The sequence below is a fragment of the Tachypleus tridentatus genome, chromosome 11, assembly GCF_004210375.1.
Source record: "Tachypleus tridentatus isolate NWPU-2018 chromosome 11, ASM421037v1, whole genome shotgun sequence".
Classification (NCBI taxonomy): Eukaryota; Metazoa; Arthropoda; class Merostomata; order Xiphosura; family Limulidae; genus Tachypleus; species Tachypleus tridentatus.
Window position 1 is genome coordinate 94,532,489 of NC_134835.1, and position 19,857 is coordinate 94,552,345.

The 19,857-nt window shown below is 34.0% G+C and overlaps 1 protein-coding gene across 1 annotated transcript in view; it reads right to left on the reverse strand.

Annotated features, from left to right (window-relative positions):
- Positions 1–1,282: 1,282 nt before the first annotated feature.
- LOC143231396 (CCR4-NOT transcription complex subunit 3-like) overlaps positions 1,283–19,857 on the reverse strand; it is a 48,073-nt gene continuing 29,498 nt past the window's right edge. Inside the window, exons 2-6 of the mRNA XM_076465940.1 lie at positions 17,466–17,533; positions 10,083–10,157; positions 9,419–9,508; positions 6,820–6,882; positions 1,283–1,402 (exon numbers count right to left, since the gene is read on the reverse strand). Of these exons, the coding sequence (XP_076322055.1) occupies positions 1,283–1,402; positions 6,820–6,882; positions 9,419–9,508; positions 10,083–10,157; positions 17,466–17,533 (416 nt within the window). The remainder of the gene's footprint in view (positions 1,403–6,819; positions 6,883–9,418; positions 9,509–10,082; positions 10,158–17,465; positions 17,534–19,857) is intronic.

Genomic DNA, 19,857 nt, shown 5'->3' on the forward strand with positions numbered 1-19,857 from the left:
GTTAAAACACACATCTATAACCAGAATATCAATCGACAAAAGTAGGGATTGTGCTAGAATAGTAGATGGAGCTAGCTGCACTATTATAAATGGCACACAATGATTGGTTGAAGGTAGTCACATAATCAACACATTATAAAAAGGCAGGGTACAAAACAACTGGTGCACTGTTAGTCAAACCTTTAGCAATGCTTAGAGGGCAACCAGAATATAAGTAGGTTTGGGTGAAAACAGGTGGTGCTGTTTCAGAATCTAATACAAACCAATAGTCAAGACACTGAACAGAAACTAACAATAACAGTCAAGAAATTTGTGCTCAGCTATAAAAATACAAAGTAATGGGCAATAGTTTTTCACAATACCTTAAGTTTCCATCTGTATAAAACAGAAAACCATTCTATAAGCTCCATCTCTCTTGCAAACACACTTACCTTTCTGTACTGGAATGACATCACATATATCTCTCTTTTTTTTTTTTTTTGCTTCTTAATTAAATTGCATGAAACTTTGAACAAAAATTACTAAATATTATTTATACTTAAAATTCATAGAATTTTTATTAGTATTTCTATTTTTTTTATTAGCAACACAATTTTGTAACACCTTAAAAATATTTAAAGTATAATTTTATTTCTCATTGTTGATCAGAAATTTCCACTTTGTACATCCAGGTATTAACTTTAATGGTATTCAAAAATATATTATATGTCTAATAAATATAGATCATTTAGAATAAATGTCAGACACCCATTTGTGCTGAGCCCACACAGTTCAGTGAAAGTCAAGAAATAGACATAAGTTAATAATTCATTCATTTTTAATGATGTGGTCATTAACTTGCATGAGAAGCAGTTTTACTTTCTTTTGTTTCAAAACAAGAACTAAAATAATTAGACCCCTTAAAGTTATTAGGTTAATATGTTACAGCATAAAGAAACTTCAGTTTTCTTAATAAAAAAAATAAGTACTTTCTTTTAAAAGATATTTTCCTTAAATTTTTACAAAAAACTATTTCAAATAGTTTGATTAACTGTGTCAATTTCTACAATTTTAATTTGCTTCTTCCCTCTATTAGCAGTCATTCAATGTGTTTAAAATTATATGGTGTAATTTACACTACATACAAGAATATATCTGAATAATGAAGTTAAGAGCAAAATTTATTTTGAAATATTGAATGAAATGATCACATCAAAACCTTAAAAATTACAAAAAAAGAGAACATTTATTACTCCTTAAAACCTTCTACTAAAAGTATTAAATTCACTCATACAAATGGTTTTCAAAAAGAAAAACGAATTTCTGGCACATTGAACACATCAGGTTGCAACCAACATATTGTGGAAGTTACACTGTGGTAACTAGACTTCTCAATACAGTCTCTTTTAAGATAGATGCCTTCCTATAACAATTTAAAAATTTAACATGGAATAATGAATCCAAATGTATACAGCTGTTCTAGAAATGTCTTAAACTGTTGCCCATGAAGACTGTCCTTCATGGAACTTTACCAACAGAGTCATATGGGGTTAGACCAAGACTACTTGAAATAAAAAAGATGTGTCCATCCAAATTTCTCAACCATAACTGTAACACATTGAGCTATGTAGGTCCTGGTATTATATGGTCATACAAGATTACCTTCAAGTAACAAACTGTTATTTGTTTACTACAGTTTACTCACATCTACCAGATCTGAAAGAAAATCCTATTTCTTTCTGAACACCACTTTATGCAACAGTTATAAAGAAAAGTTATCACGTGTACAACCCTCTTCAAATTCAGGACTTTTCTATCTGGTCATCCCATAAGTAATGTCAGAAAATTTAATACAGAAAGTGCATCATCATTTCTGTCTTTGTAGAAGGCTTTAATGACTAAAACATGTAGTAGGATGTGAATAAAAATGTTCAGACAAATAAAATAAACTAACCCAACTCCACTTTCTCAGATCATTAATCAAATAAACCCTTATGAAGATTGATGTGTCAAAGAAGCATATTAGGCATACAATATGTTATGAGTTTAAAAAAGGCAATATTGCAGTAGAAACTACATGAAACATTCAAAGTGTTTATGGTGTGGAGTCTCTCAGTGAAAGAAAATGTTGAAGGTGGTTTCAGAAGTTCAGATCAGGTGATTACACCTTAAGCTATGCTCCACATTCAGGTCATCCTGTTGAGTTTAATGATGACTTGCTGGTGGCTGCACTTGTTAAAGATCGTGCTGTAATAGTGGAAGAACTAAAGCATAAGCTTAATTCAACCTATTCAACAGTCCACCATCATCTGCAACAGCTTGAAAAGGTGTTAAAACTTGGAAAATGGGTCCCCCATTATTTGACAGAAGACAACCTTAGAGCAAGAGTGAACTTTTGCACTTCTTTGCACTCTCCTGAATGTAACTCACCTTTTTTGGACAGGTTAGTTTCAAGTTATTTGAAGCCATGGCCATTTTCAGATAGTAAAGTAAGAAGAAGAAGAAGAAAGTAATAGAGGTTTTAAAAGACTTTCTGTAGTATAATTTTAATAATTATAACTTGCCAGGATGACTGACAGGTAAGTTCAAACATCAGCATTGGTCACCTGAAGTTGGCTTTTGCAGTCCTATTTTCAAGTTATTTGACTTTACGGCCATTTCCTAATTTCAAATTGAACTAGCTGGACTTTGATTCTTAAAAGGGAATCACATTAAAAAAGACTAATGTATAAATTAAAAACTTAAATTGCATTAACAAGATAAATGGCCTTTAAAACTAAAAAACACTTCCACAGTGGACAGTGTCGCCATCACTAATGTTATGGATAAACCTTGGGACAGAACATGTTTCAAATGGTGCTGTTGTTGAGAGTCATAACAATGGCAAGACAGTAAAATGTGGCTTATTGTGACCTGAATGTTACATAGACAACACACTGGTGCATCAGTCCCAGATAAAAGAAAACGATGAGTTAAAAAACTGTGACCAATGAGTAGTCTAGTTACAACAACTTCCTCTTCCGATCCTTACAGAAGCATGATGGCCAAAGTCCAATATAGAATTTTACTTGAAAAAGCTTGTTTTCATGTTGCTCTCTCCAAGTTAACTGTAGTCCATGTATGGAACAGGCACAGCAGTGACAGTGCCAGAGCAAATAGATTTAGCTGCGGTGTCGGAAGCTCATTCCCTCGAATATCAACGTGGCGTGGTATCCAGAAAAATTGGATAGAAGTAGACATTAAAGAGAAATGGGCCTGTCGGTTTTGAATATTGGCAAGAACAGGGTGTGAACTAACGTGAAAGAATTCCACAGCCAGTAGAAAACTGAGTCAGTATAAATAGTGCAGTTTGAGTTCAGTTCTGCTTAGCTTCTATGTGATTCAGAGCAAGAAAAATGGCATACAATTCATCAGCAAACACAGAAGCTGCAGAGGGGATTATGCACGCAAACACCGAACCACAACAAACCATGACAGAGCCCACACAGTCACCTGATTTTGAACCATCTATATAAATAGCAATGGGAGGATGGTTTGAAAGATGTTCAGCAAATAACACAGTCTTTCCAATCAGAAGTGTCTGCTTTTCTCAGATGACTTAATGATAGGTCACAATTGCAGACTGTAAGAAACCATGGTGGGATGAGCTGACCAGTGGATACTGCAATGTTATCCAAGGACAGACGCAATTCATCCAACTGCGCCTGGATGTGAAGGCCTAAAGGAGCAATGGCAGATCATTTGTCCTGAAAAGAATGGCCCTCTGAGGAAGGAAAACACAACCCCAGGTGAGATGCTTTGGCAAGAAACAAACTTTCGAAGCATGCAGTAAAGACAGTTGCAAGTGGCGGAGGTACAAAGAAGGTTCATGAGACTCTATGAGCTCTGAACTGGGAAGTGTGGAAAGCCCCAGTACAAAATTGAAGTCCATGATGATGAATGGGGTCTAGCATCTTTAAGGCCGAGGTCCTGGCAGAGCCATAGACCAATGATCCATAATTGGGATTTGATTGAATAAGAGCATGATATATCTTTAGCACAGAACATTGATCTGCTCTTCAAGTGGTGGAAGAGAGGGCATAGAGGATGTTAAGTGCTCTTGTTCAGTTGACCTGTAGCTGCTTGATGCGTGACATAAAGGTCAACTTACAGTCAAAGATAAGACCCAAGAACTTTGTCTCAGGGACCACAGGCAGCACAACTTCACTGATATGGAGTTCAGGATCAGTGTGAATACCCCATTGGCAGCAAAAGTGCATGCAAATGGTTTGGTTTTAGAGAGAGAAATTAAAACCATTTGCTGTGGTACACGCCAGTAAAGCGATTGAAGGCAGTGTGCAGCTGCTGCTCAATATACCCATGTTTGACAACTAACATGAGATGTGAAAGTTGTCAACATATAAACTGTTTGCGACAGTGAGAGGGAGTTGTTCAGTGATGGCATTAATTTTTATATTGAAAAGTGTGACACTCAAAACACAGCCCTCAGGGACTTCTAGTTCCTGTAGAAAAGAACAGGAAAGTATTGAGCCCACATGAACTTGGAATCTCCTCTTCATTAAAAAATGTTTTATAAAAATGAGCAAACAGCCATGTAACCCATAGTAATAGAGGTTTCAAAAATGCCATACCACCATGTTGTATCATAAGCATTATCAATGTCAAAGAATAATGATACACTATGGTGCCATTTGAGAAAGGCTTCTCTGATTGTTCACTGATAAGAGGAAGTTGTTTGATTCGAGGAACCAAACAAGATGAGCATTAACCATTCTATCTAAGATTTTCCAGAGACACTCATCAAAGCAACTGGACAGTAGTTTGAAGGAATCTTGGGATCCTTCCCAGGCTTAGAGAAAGGTAGGACAACAGCCTAGTGCCAGGCATCAGGAAGAACATTCTCCTGCCAGATCTGGTTAAAAACAATCAGAAGAATAGCAAAAGAAGCAGGAGATGGATGGCACAGCATTTCATAGTGTACATCATCAGGTCCAACTAGTGTACTGCCAATCCAATGAATGACCAGTTTGAGTTCCACAAGTGTAAATGGACAATTATAGTCATAGAGACAATCAGCTTGAAAGGAAAGAGGTGATCTCTCTGCCCTAGTCTTGATGGCTAACAAGGTAAAGGAAGAAGCAGAAGTGCCAGATACCCAGCAAAAGCATTCACTTAGAGTATCGGCTACTTCCTAGCCATCAGACAGCAAGATCGAAAAGGAACAGAATTATATTGTCCACTGGCATTTCGAATCTTGTCCCACATGACTTTGGAACTGGTGGTAGAATATATGCTATTTTTGAACTTAATCCAAGATTCCTTCTGGCTTTCACGTCTTACCCTCTAAGCACGTGCATGGGTCTGCTGGAAAGGGATGCGGTGCAAGAGTGTAGGATACCTGCAAAAAGTATCCCACACCCGTTTTTGAGCCCTCTGTGCCATGTGGTAGGCAGGATTCCACCATGAAAGAGGATATCATGGAAAACATGTCGAGGTTTTAGGAACACATTAAACAGCTGCTTGTATAATACAGTCAGTTACTGCTGCTACACTGTCGTCTATTGATGGCTTACACATGGCATTGACTACAGCCAGTCTGTCTCAAACTTATTAGAAAATTATTACTGCCTCGTTGATTATTGTCATCTCTTCAAGAAAAATGAGAGAATAGTAAAGGGGAACAAATTAAGAGATCAATAGCAGTAAAGGACTGACTAGGTGCATGAAAATAAGTAGAAGAACCAGTATTGAAAAGAGAAAGGTTGTGATCAGAGAGCATACAGTTACGACAGATAGTGTTTGTATCCCTGAGTCCCGAGTGGTTTTTTGCTCATAACTTAAAAATTATTACGAGTAGACTAATAGAAGTACAGCGTATTATAAATATTATACTAACACACATCTACTTACATTTTTATGTAAATTAAAGGACAAATAAACTGTTTATAAACAAATAACCAAATATAGGAGGAGCAGTAAGTGTTCGTACAGTTCAAAATGTGTGAAAAAACTGATATTCCCGTAAAAATTTTTAGTTTGGTGAATAAACTACATTATACCATTCCAGAACTAGACACTGGGTTCATAATTATTGGAATTTAGCCAGCAAAAAATGTACTTCCAGCAATTTAGCGCTGTCTCCGTCATTATCTGCTTGGTCATCATGGCAAACAGGAAACAATTGTCCAGTGATTTAAAAAGCTGAATTATTGTAAAATACAAGTTTCGTGCATCTCTTTCTGGTATTGCTACACAACCTAATGTGCCGAAATCTACTATTCAAAGCATAATCGCCAAGTTTAAGATTACAGGATCAACTGCTAACCTCCCTCGTTCCGGATGCCCAACCAAAATTCCAGAGAGAACCAAGAGGAAGGTTCTCAGAGAAGTTAGTAGGAACCCTCGTTTAACACGTAATGACATACATAAACTGGTAAGGGAAACTGGGGTTGAAGTAAACACCTCTACAGTTACAAACATGTTACGTTCTTCTGTGTTCGAAGCATGCTGTCCTCGTAGAACTCCATATTTAAAGCTTGTTCATTTAGAAACACAATTAAGGTATGCAAGAAAGCATGTAGATAAACCCTTTACCTATTGAAAGAGTATTCTTTGGTCAGACGAGACTAAAATTGAGCTTTTCGGCCACAATGATGTTCGCGACATTTTCCATAAGAAAGGGGAACGAAATCTTCCAAAGAACACCGTCCCTACAGTAAAACATGGAGATGGCTCGATCATGCTATGGGGTTCCTTCAGCTCTTCTGGTGTAGGCAGCCTTCACTGCATCAACGAAATCATAAAAAAAGAAAAGTATGCGCTGATATATCAGGCACTTACATCAAGAATGATGCTCGAACTTGCAGCTTGAGCGTCGTTGAATCTTCCAGCACAACAATGACCCTAAGCACACATAGAAATATGTGCAATCTTGGTTGTAGAGGAACCATGTAAGTGTTCCGGAGTGGCCATCGCAGTCACTCAATCTCAACCCAATTGAAAACGTTTGGCATGAGTTGAAGAACAGGGTTCATCAACGTCATTCGAAAAACTTGCAAGAGTTGGAGGGCTTGTGTAAAGCAGAATGGAAGAAAATACCAGTTGAGTACTGTTAAATGATCATGGAGGGCTATGAGGATAGATTGCACAAAGTAATTCACCTGAAAGGCTACACAACTGACCATTAAAGTAGACACACAAACACTTTCTGCCCCTCCTATGTTTGGTTATTTGTTTATAAACAGTTTATTTACCAGTCAATTTACATAAATATTTGTGTAAATGTGTGTTAGTATAATATTTATAATACACTATACTTTCTTTATCCTAATCCTGATACTTTTTAAGTTATGAGGAGAAAACTACTCAAGACGCAGGGGTACGAACACTTTCTGTTGTAACTGTACACTCTATGGAGTGACCCCTCCCACCAATATCAGCACTTTCCCAGAGGGGATGATGTTCATTAAAGTTCCCGAGAATTAAAAATGGAAATGGCATCTGTTCAAAGAGAGCATCAAGGTCTGATTGATCATAGATCTCTCCAGGCCACAGGTAGAGAGAACAAACAGTGATGGTATGACCCAAGAAAACACGGATGTCTACTACTTCCAAAGGTGTGTCAAGTGACAAAAACAGGGTGGGCACATGCTGATCAACAACGGTGCCATCTCTCCATGCACTCATCCATCATACAGCCTGTCATTTCTGTACTAAGAAAACTGTCGAAAGGTGACTGTATCGGCAAGTTTCAGAAATGTTTCCTGTAAGGAAAGACATACAGGATGGTAGGAAGCAATCAGTGTTTTGATGTCATCCAGATTAGAATGTAAACCTAGACAGTTCCATTGTATCAAGGTGGCCATATTTATTTATGTGCATGCAAACTGGATGGAGAACCCCTCTGTTTGCTACCACGCCTTTTTTTCTTTACTGTCTTTTTCTGAGGGAGGTCTGTCGACCTCCATGGATCCTGCCCTGTCGATTGGGCAGGTCTTTGCTGTTGGAAGAGGATTCCAGCGACTGAGGTCATGAACAAATGATTGTTTTGCATCTTGGGGTGGGAGAAGAAAATGTAACTGAGAAAATGCCTGTATCTGGATACAAAGAAAGTGGATCTTGGGATTTGCTAGAATGTTAGGGACAGAGATGGGTGTGGAAGTTGATTCATCAACATTTTAACCAGGGAGATCAAAAGACTTTTCATTTGGTTTGAGAATGATTCTTCTGGAGGCATAGAGAGATCCATCTGCACTCCCACTGTAGTAGTTGAACAAAGTGCAGCAGCACAGGTCAGAGATGAAGTGGTGGACACCAATTGTCGATCCTCAGGAGAAGTAATGTTATGAATTGTTTTCAAATGCTGCACCTCTTTTTCTTCCAACCATTTAGGGCAAGAACTAAAGTAAGACAGGTGAGAGCCACTGCAACTGATGCAATGAGGGTCCATTTTACACTCATAAGCATCATGGTCCTTGCCATCACAACAAGCACACGTTAAGGAACCATGACATGATGTCTTTGAATGACTGAACCACTGACACTGGTGGAAACATCTGAGAGGATTTGGAATAAATGGCTGTACCCTGCAGTTAAGATAACCTGCCTTGATGGTGACAGGACACTGCAACAATGCCAGGGTTTCATGAGCACTATACACAAACAACAGCATCAGTTACAATGTCCACAACACCTGTTGAGAACATCCAACACTGGTACTTGTTTGACCCTGGCCCAAGTGGACCAGCCAATTGACCTGTCTACAGGAATTCAAGACCAAAGTGGTGTGTTAGGGTTGGACCCTTCAACTACCAGGATCCCCTCATCCCCTTCATGGGTTGCCACGCATGACAAACGTGGGTGGATGTTTAGATTCCAGAGGAGGTAAACTGAAAGAATAGAACCTCTTCTGGGAGGTCCCCTCACCACATACAGGAATCCTCTCTGAGGGGTAAATAGTTAGAGAGCTTGAATGTTGCACTGAAAGGAAAGAGGCCCGTTTTGATCAATCATAAAAATGTTGTGTTACACCAGAACAATGTGTGGCCCCATACAACAAGGATCACATTTGCAAAGACTGAAAAGCTATATTCCATATCCTCCTTATTCTCCAGACCTTGCCCCATCTGATTATTGTTTATTCTAAAAGTTTGCAGAATATCTTGACAGAAAAGAGCTTAAAACACATGAAAATGTCAAAATTACTCTCTCTACATTCGTTTCTTCCAAACCCCAAGAATTTTATAGAAGTGGCATTCAGAAGCCTGTGACTTGTTGGCAGGAGGTAATTAATAACAATGGAACATATATAATTGATTAAATAACATTAAAAGCATTTGAAACCCTTTCTCATTTTCTGAACCTAAAATTGGACATTACTTAAGGGATGACCTGATATATACAATCAAATCTTAAAGATTCTACATTTAACTTTTCTTACCCTTTCTATTAACTTTCGAGCTTCAAGCAAATCCCTTTTATCCTTGATTTCACTTGATGCAACCCATGTTTTAATCTGATCACGTAACCTCTGCAATCAATAAAAATACATTAAAACAAATCAGTTTGAGTAGCAACACAAATAACAAATGCAGATACAGAGTTTAAAATCTAAACATATGAATATGTTGAGAACACATTCTTTTGTGTAACATATGAATGTCATCAATAACACTAACAAAGTGATTGGTGCTACACGATATATAACTGTTCAAATAATGCTTCTAATTTGAATTGTACACATACATAATTCTGTTGTTAATATTCTTATGATAATGTTGTTTTACTTCATGAAAAAGTCATAATAATAACCAACTGGACAAATTTGTGAATGAGTCAGTTTAATCTTATGCAACCTATTGGATGCAGAGCTATTTGAGGGCATTAAAAAAAACATTTTTTTGTACAATCCACTAACTGGCCAGCTCTGGCAGAGGACTTATAAAAAGGAATTTACTTTCCAGTTTACTCTAAGACTATTATATAAATATGCATTTACTGTAACAGTCAAACTCAACTGAAGCTTCTTGAAAAATACATTAAAATATTTTTGCAATTTAAATAATCATTATATAAAAATGCACTTGAGGAATGATCACACTTACCTGAAGTTTCTTAATCTCCTTTTTGAGATCTGCTTCATATTTTTCTTTTTGGTTGCTGTTACCTGCACTTTGAACCTATGAATGTTTAAAGTTTATCAAACATATAAATACTCAACAAAAACGTCAAGGTAATAAGATGTGCACCAAGTTACATCAGCTCATAGCTATTTCAATATTTTGTTTCCAAATCCCCAAGATGCTTCTTCTGCCCATGTCCTTTTGTTATATCATTTATCAATAAACTATTTTGCATCAGGCATTCTTTTGAAGTTTGACACATTTTAGGAAATAAACTGCATTGTAACTAAGTTTACTCACTGTAAATATTTTTTTGAGATGTTGTGGTATTTTCATGGTCTTACCAAAGATTTTACATGGGTAGAAATTCATGCAATTTGTGGTCCTATAATATTGTGGATTATACTCATTTTCAGTCTATGTGTAGATATATTCAAAAAATCTTTGTTACTGCCAAGCTGTGCAACCACTAAAACTACAATCTGTTACAATTAATGTAGTTCCTTTTTATGCTGATAGCCCTTCAACCTCCACTCCCTTAGTATATCATTTTCAAACTAATCTTGAATCTATGCAATTCCTTTTTTATATTCCTAAAATACTGAAGCCATATTTTAGTTAATACTATTTTCTTTTACCATTTTCATCACATTCTATTATTGTATTAAAATAATAACCAACTGAAATAAACATTGTTATTATGTTTACAGCAACTAAATCTTTTTAATATCTTTACAGATAGAAATTAGCATAAAAAATCACAGAGCCCCAGTATCTCTTTTCATACTTTTACAACTGGCATTACATCAAAATCCTCCAAATTGTATGACTTACATTAGCAGTTCATATCTTGCTTTGCTAGAAAATGAAATCATTATTTCTTTTTTGAGTAACAAATTACATTAACAAGGATTACTTTTGATAATTCTTCCTTCTACTGAAATGATCAAATTTCTGAAAGAAAGTTAAAGTCAATCCTATTCTTCAATGATCTATAATGTAGGATGGTGCATAAGGATATAAGAAAAAAAACAACAAAAATCACCAATCATAAAAATTGGCATCTTTCTTTTGTAAAGTAACTGAAAATACAGTACAGAAATGTATATAAAATGTTACATTGTTTCTGTGTTTTTGTAATAGCTGAAGAAGTACATATACCTTCTAACAAAGGATCTTTCTTGGAAAGTAAGTAATGACATTCTCTGTAATAAAGTAGTAACAGTTTTATACGCTTGCTTTGTATGAATCGACAAGATGATCACATGATAAGTAGGTGGAGAGTTTTAGCTGTCTGAAGTTAAAATCTAATCTACAGTTGTTGCTTTTGCTCATATGCTACTGAACTTAGCAAAGCAGAAAAACTACTCAAATTTAACATACATTTTTGCAAATGCCTAGGCAAAAAGTCATGTCAGTTATCAGTCTAACGTTTTAAATACAGCTTCACTTAAGACTAAAGGTAGACTGTTTTAGTTTCTATCATTTGGATTAAAAATGGCTAACTTAAAGCACCAAAAATATAAGCTGAAAGAACATGCAGATACATAAGTATTGGTTAGGCCAAGCAAACTAGATTAACAGTCTCTAATCCACATTTTAAAACAATCACACATGTGGATGGTTATTATTAATTATTCACTGCCATCTTTTCAGCATAAATTTATCACATTTTATGAAATTGTCTTAGTTACAGAGAATTTAGTGTCACATGCTATTAGCTTAAGCAATTAGTATAAATAACAATGCTGGTGTGGTTGTGCCAATTGCATGGGAGGTATTACAAGAAATTGTTAATCTAAATTCTATAGAATTAATATAAAAGAAGCTAATAATACTGTTCTGGAAAAAAACCTATCACTACATATTTAAAAAAAAATCCAGTTGGTTCTGTAAAGATGTATTCGAAATAACAGGGTTGTAATCCTACAGCTAATGTTAGTTACTACTGAATGTCACTTCCTTATGTGGTGCGTAATGACAAAATCTCACGATATCTAATCATAAACACCTTAGGTGTGAAAAAAGGATGGGGCCATAAAAGAATTCAGAGTGTGACTTAAAGGGATGATAAAAATTTTACTGCATATATTTATTCATTAGTTAGCTATGATATGTTTTTGTTTTACTTGTAGCATGATGGTGAGTTAAAAAATGTGACCTAGCTAATTACTGAATATTTGCTAAAAATTCTTAGCATTTCTTCAATGCTGTATTTGAAACAATTATTCTCAATACATCTTTTAGTCACCTATAACTCTTCATTGAAAAACTGACATTAAAGAAAAACCTATACATAAGATTTCCACAAAAAGGAAGATAATATCTATAAAGATGATGTTATGTTTTCTAGAAAGTCTCTTCGGAAAGGTTAGAAGCAAGACACGCTATACAAATATATATATAGACAGAGAGAGGGTGAAAAAGAAAGAGAGGAATTATGAATAAACAGTACTTGATAAATCTCTGGCATTAGGTTGCTATGGTGCTCCCCCCTAAAGGAGAAACTGATATCTAGAAATTTTTCATTAAAAGAAAAAGAAAATAAGGATGAACTTTTTGTGCATACAGCAATACTTGCAATATAATTACACAAAAGACAAAAGATGGTAGAGTATCTGAATCTACAATAAGTATTGACAAAAGATAAAATAAACCAAAATTGACACAATTCTCCATATACTTTTTCATTTCTAATGTTGTTTCATCATTGAGCAACAAGTGCTTTATCAGCAAGTACATTTTTAGTAGCAAACACACTACTAAGATAAGCAGCACTTAAATATCCTATAGCCTTTACATAATTCAGCATCACAAAGACAATAAATTGGTCACCTTTCAAACACTGTTAAATTGCACAGAAAAGCAGAGTGTAAATTCTGCTTATGCTTAAACTACACAACTTGCATATCATCAAAAATTAAGTTACAACTTTTCTTGGGACAATGCAGGGATGATCCTCAATTCAGTGGGTTAAGATACTTCCAGGATTTTATGATTTATTACTGGTTCTTTGCAAATAACCAGGGCTAAAAATATAACCAAAATGAATCAACAAACAAAACTCATACCAAATTAAAGTTAAAAAAACCAATGTAAAATATTTTAAGTCATAACTGAGCATTAATTACATCAAGTAAAAAGGACCATGAAGTAAATTGGAGTTACTATTAAAATCCAATAAAACTAAGTTTAACTTAATATGCTTATCTTCCACTGATGAAATATAGGCACAGCTCTAATAATTTTTTTTATTTACATGAACTTTAATAAAAACTATTCAGACAAAGTAGAATAAACCGTATTAAAAGAAAACAGACAATATGCATCTCCATACTCTTGGCCAATGGTGTATACCTTTTTCTTTGCCTTTAAATGTTGAAAACTGTTGTTTTATCCAAAATAAAGTTTCTACTGTATTATTGAAAGAAAAAGTTCTTAAAATATCAAATACCATGTTAGTTTATATAATAATCTGTGTATGGTAAAGTATAATATCATAAAGTCTATTCTGATTTAATGTTTGAGGAAAATTAAGCAAGTATTACTGAGCCACATATGAATGTATGTATTGGTGTGCACACAATACTAGTCACAAATTCCTCTGTTTCCTTAGCAGTTAACATACCTATGAGAAAATAAGTCACCAAATGAACCTGTAATAGACAAGAGAGATAACAGTCAATGGTCTAACTATAAGATTTTGTAATACTGGCAACTTCCTTTATTCCACAGTACCTTCAATGCACACACATTTCACTTCTTATAAAATAAGTGACACACCATAAAGCTGATATGTAGTGAACCTTTAATCATGGAGAATAAGGCACTATGTAAGTTCTTTCAGCCCTAGTCATATAGAATGTATGCAATAGACTAAAATACGAGTTCAACCAGTGTATAATAATGTGTAAAGTTTTAAATACTAATATAACACACATCTTTACAACTCAAGGCTCTAGTTATTACAGTAACTTAAACTTCTTCAATTTTCAATTTTTATTTTCTTTGAAAAAAGTTTAAAATGGAAACTATAATCATATTTAGATGCTTACACATTATATTTATGTAACTTGATGAAAAAGTATATAAAACATTTGCAGTATAAAAAAGTGGCATAATCCACTTACAATTATTTGAAACCAAATCATTAGAATTACCTCTTCCAGAGGATGAAAATTTTGTTTTTAATTTAGATTCTCACCAGAGGGAACTGATGGAACACCTGATGTTTGCTTGGTATTTGGAAGTTGGAAGGTTATTAACTGAGGTATAAGAATAGTTCAGCATCATAAATTTATTCAGTTACTTGTTCAATTAGCTGTTTATGTGTACAAGTAAGTTTATTTTTGTAAATTTGGTTTACTACTATTAGCAAAAATTTTACTGAAACATTATTTGTGAACTTCAGCCCACAACTTAGGTCAAAATTAATTTGACCTGTACACTGGTTATAGAAAACTAAAAGAAGTAATCTAGTTCATTAATTAATGTTACATGGACTGGATTTTGCATTATTTTTATTGAGTAAAACAAAAATGCTAACTCCATGGTACCTAGTACAATGATATAAAAACACACCCTTTAGGTAAGTTTGTCAGATAAAGCTTAGGTTGGAAAGAGTAGAGTTCACAATAATGGTGATGATGATGGAAAATGAAGAAAAATATACAACTCTAATGCAGTACATGCTTTGGAGTTGAATTTTTAATACAAACAACAGTACAAACTTCATAAAATGTCAACAATGTTATGGGCACCTGAGAAAAGAGAAATGTGGCAATTCTGTGGTTGTATGCATCTCCCTTAAGAGAACAGTAAATTTGCCTTGTTTTATTCATGAAATATCTGCATCTGTGATACAGCTTTCAGGTACAACTGTAATAATAATATCATAGGTAATACAACTATCACAATACTTTAGTTTTCAACCACGGCTTAGCAGCTTATAAAATGAATGGCTCTGAGTAGTTGTATTTTTTCATGTACAAACTTTTAGTTATGCATAGCTCCTCCATCCCTTGATCAATTTTAGATCTAATTACAGTTTTGGATTCAAGAAGTCAAGCTGTTTTGAATGATATATTTGACCATGCCCAAAGTCTCACAGATTAACCTGTTGACTGCCAAGTATTTCAGCTGCTACAATATAACTCTAATGCTTCTTCATTTTGAAACTGTTTTTGTGATGCCGTTTTGGATCGAAAGTGAAACAATTTGTAAGTTGATCAAATGCATGTATGGTGCTGACATCTAGCGTTGAAGTTAGGTATTATTGAGAACAAATTAACTCGTCCGTGACACTGTGTTACCGATCGGCTTGGACGAGTTATCTCATCTACGGCACTGAACAGGTTAATCTAATCCTGCCTAAATTAATTTCATTTTCAGGGAAAGCTAGTAGAGATCCTGATGAGTACTAATGATAAATCAGGTACGCACAGACCCATGCGTGGTACTGCTGTTGCACATAATATAGCTAACAAAGATGAAAAAAAAAAAGTCTCATGGTTTAATTTACTCTAATCCTACCTTAAACAATTACATGTGCTATGACTACTGAGGATTTCTTTTTGTTTCTTTTTATACTGGTAGAAAATAGTTACAGATAAAAAGAGAAGGTATGTGTTTAAAGCAAGTTTAAATATAAGAAACGTATATAATTTTAAGGGTTTAACAGTAAGTAGCAGCTTGTGTTATATTTTTGATGAAAAATACATGAAATCTATAAGTACATTTTGTACACCTAAATAACACAATACACTCTTCTACAAGTTAGAATTAATCAAGAATTTTACAGCATGCTTAGACAAAATATAATGTTGCTATCATAACAAACAACTCTGTGATAATTAGTGGAGCAGCAATTACAGAACTGAGAATATGTGGTATAGCTAAACTTGTGTCAATTTTGAATCTACAAGATCTGATGCTTCCATTTCTAGGGGCACTTCTGTCAGTTTTTATTTTTTTAATGACAATTTATTGTATTTCTTTTCTAAGTTTCACTTCTTCTTCAACGTCACTACACTCTTTGAAAATAACAGATGACTGTAAAACTTTATAATAAAAAAACAACTCTTTTGTTTATATACTTATAAATTCTGAGAACATAAAATACCTTGAAAAATGAATAAATGCACAGTAATTAACACTTTTACTCTACCTGTAGTACCACCTCAAACATTCTACCAAGAAATTCATAGCTTGTATTTTTTTTGTTGGTTCCTTTCATTCATTCTCATAGGCTTGAAAGTAAATATTATCTTTACCAGAAAATTACTTAAGGTTAAGAAGAATTTTTTAACTATTGGCTCAAACTATCAGGTTTGATTTCAAATACACATACTTGATCTTTTAAGGAGATTTTAATGGGAAATTACTGAATCTAACCTTAGTGTTGAATAAATTATTTTTTTACCAGTATTACTTTCTCATGAAAAATGAAGAGAGGTTCCTTATCTTATTAATTCTTTAAAGATTGAAGAATTTTTAAAATGAAGAAAAAGCTGGGAATAAATTAGGATGAGAATGATAATAGATCTTTTAAAAGGGTTGGCAATGAGAAATTCTTGTTGACTGAAAATTTTCCATTGTGTTCTTATTGACATACCAAAAAAGATATGGAAAACTGTTGACTTCTGTTATTTGCAAATTGTTGAAATCTGTGTGGTATTTTAATTTTTATATGACATATATTTCATTGTTTTGGACTTGAACTCAAATTATCTTATGTGGGATAAGTGCTTTATCAACTAAGCTAAAGTGTTATCCCCCCCCCTGCACTTGCTAATAAGATTCTCTTTAACTACTCAAATTACTACATTCTTCCCATCTTATAAACAAGGTCCATCCACTGGTATAAATTCAGGCCATACATCAGGCATCAGTGTGTATCATTTTGATATTATATATATTTCCTCACCCCATATTTTAACCCAATACCTTGCATACGAGGTGAGTGTTCTACCATTTGAGCTAAAGGGCTAGCCCCTAACATTGTGATTAAAAGAAGAAACTGGAAAGTTGGCATTTAATTAAAATACTTTTAGCATGAATTTAGTAAAAGAATTTATCTTATTTTGCCAACTCATTCAATCTGTAGCTCCACATATAAGATGGAAATATAAATTCACACTAAGCAAGTAAATGAGGTTTTAATTTTAAGCTTCAGCCACAATTTTGAAATGTTGTTTGAGGAAAATAATATGAAAATATTTTTATTAACTTTAACCACTCAAATTAAATTAACCCTTCATTTTTTACCCACACAATAATTATAAAACTATCTTAAACATCTTTTAACAAACTCTATACCCCTACTTTATATTTTTCTACTTGCTTTATTTTAAAACTGCTTCTTACTTTCTGCCAGATGTCTTCAAATGTTTCAACACCTTCAGATACCTTTTTCATACACCGCTCTATTTCACCTGTAATAGAAACAGTCAAATTTATCACATAAAAGATATTACTGTAAAATTAAGCAGGTGATAAATAAAGAAAGCCTTTCAAATTTAATCAGGTTTGAGCACAAACCTATGTTACAAGGTTTTGTGATGCATGTGTTAGAAAGAATAACAAATCAAGTTTTAAATATCATATTCCAGAGAAAAAAGTTAGAAACTTTATTAATGTCACTATCAACCCTTTTCAATAAATTTTTCACCCTTAATTTATAAAATACATAATACTACAGTCTTGTTCTCCCCAAAGCATGGAATAATTAAATGACACTTATAAATGTTTTAAAAACTACAAGAGGTTTGAACAGTCTTTCTATGGGTGTCCCAGAGGAACCCATTTTATTTTCAAGATTATTACAGTGATGTACAACTTTCCAGTTGAAACTTATATGGGGCAGTTAGTCTGAACTTTTGTTTAGGACTCCACATGTCCACTTTCTCTTTCAACACATTTCTGGACATATGTTCAACAAAATCATCCATAACTTTTGCACAGATGACATGGGATATATCTTGAATAATATAAATGATCTTGTAGCTTATCAAATAAATGAACTCTCACAAAAGCCACAGGGAAAGAAGCTGGGAGACTTTTGTGTTAATAAATTAGTCTACATCAACCAATTCACTGTTTAGGAATGTTGTATCAAGGAAATTATGAGCACCTTGTAAGAAATATCGATAAGCACCACCTTGTTGCTTATGAATTGAATACAATGAATATTTTCTGCATAGTTCAGGTACAAAATTGTTTTAACACATTTAGGTACTTTCCTGCATGGGCAGTCCAATGATATCAGATGTTAAAAGAAACCAAACATTCACTTTTGGCAAGTTTCAAATGTGTTAGCAAGTTGGTTGAAACTTCTCTGTGCCCTAAATTGTGGAGTTATGCTTATTAACTATATCATATAGATGGAAAGTTGCCTCATCTGAAAATGCAACTTTTGCATCAGTGTTGAATCCTCCTGTCGCTTCTTTTGCATATCATGACAAAATATTTTTCTGCATTAAAAATCATAGTAAACAAAACTTCAAGGACTACCTTGACTTTCCCATATCAATTTCAATGGGAAAGTTGTATATTATTATAATAACCAGGAAAATTAAATGGGTATCTCCAAGTGGGACATCCTATATAAGCACAAAAGCACTATTCTGTTTTCATGAAATGAAAAAAGGAAAGGAAAAGCAGGCTGTTCATACTTAAGAAGTAAAGGCATTTGTATTTGAAAATTTTCATCTGTAATCAAAGAAGGAAATTACTAATGTGGCCATGTTCATCAGTGGATCACTCAAAAAACCTGAAGTATGATGACACAAGTATACAATATATAGATTGTAGTAAGTAATTTTTACTGTTTAAAATTTGAACAATATCTAAAGACAGAGTATAAATTTTCATAAATGCACTGAGCACAAGAATGTCAATACTTAAGTCAAGTACCTCAACATAACAGAATGGCTTTGTATTACACCAAGACCTGTTTATACAAACATTATATAAAAAAAAATCACACAGATCGGAGAAATGACATACATTCGGAGTCCCAGAACAATGTTTTATAGCTCTATGTTATGAATCAACATTGCCAACTTATAAGAACAACTAATAACAAAAACTTGTTGAGCACAGTTACCTCAGACCCTTCCTTATCCCTATTACTCCTTTCTTTATATCTCCCCAGTTAAGTATTCATACCTTCTAGCTCAGCATACATGGGCATTACATGTTTACTTTAGATATCTATTTAAAGACAACAAATTAACAATAAACATTCTGCACACAGTACAGGATTAAGTCCAATATCAGACATCATCATATCATACTTGTAATAGTTGCTTAACCCTTTCAGTTCAAGCTCAGTCCCTGGGACTGACTTCATAACCATTTTTTTCTTGTTAGTTTTCATGCAGTTATTTTTAAATTAGAAAGCTTACATTCACAAAATTTGGCAGGTTATCAGTAAATATTACAATACTTTAACATACAAAATATCAGATTTTTTTCATTAAGTATTAAGGTTTGTTAAACAATGTTTTCTTATGCCTTTTTTATTTTTGCATGTTGCCTATCCAACATGCAAAGCAATTTATGCCTTATCCCACAGAAAGCTAGAATCCCATGCTGACATGGTGAAGGGAATGTTGAAAAAGTTATCTACATGAGCTCCTTTCAGAAAGTGCCTGAAAGAAACCTATGGAGTGTGATGCCTGACGGTAGGAACTCCACAGGGGGATACTCATGAGAGAATAGATGATTTGGGGTACATTCTTCACCCAGATTAGAA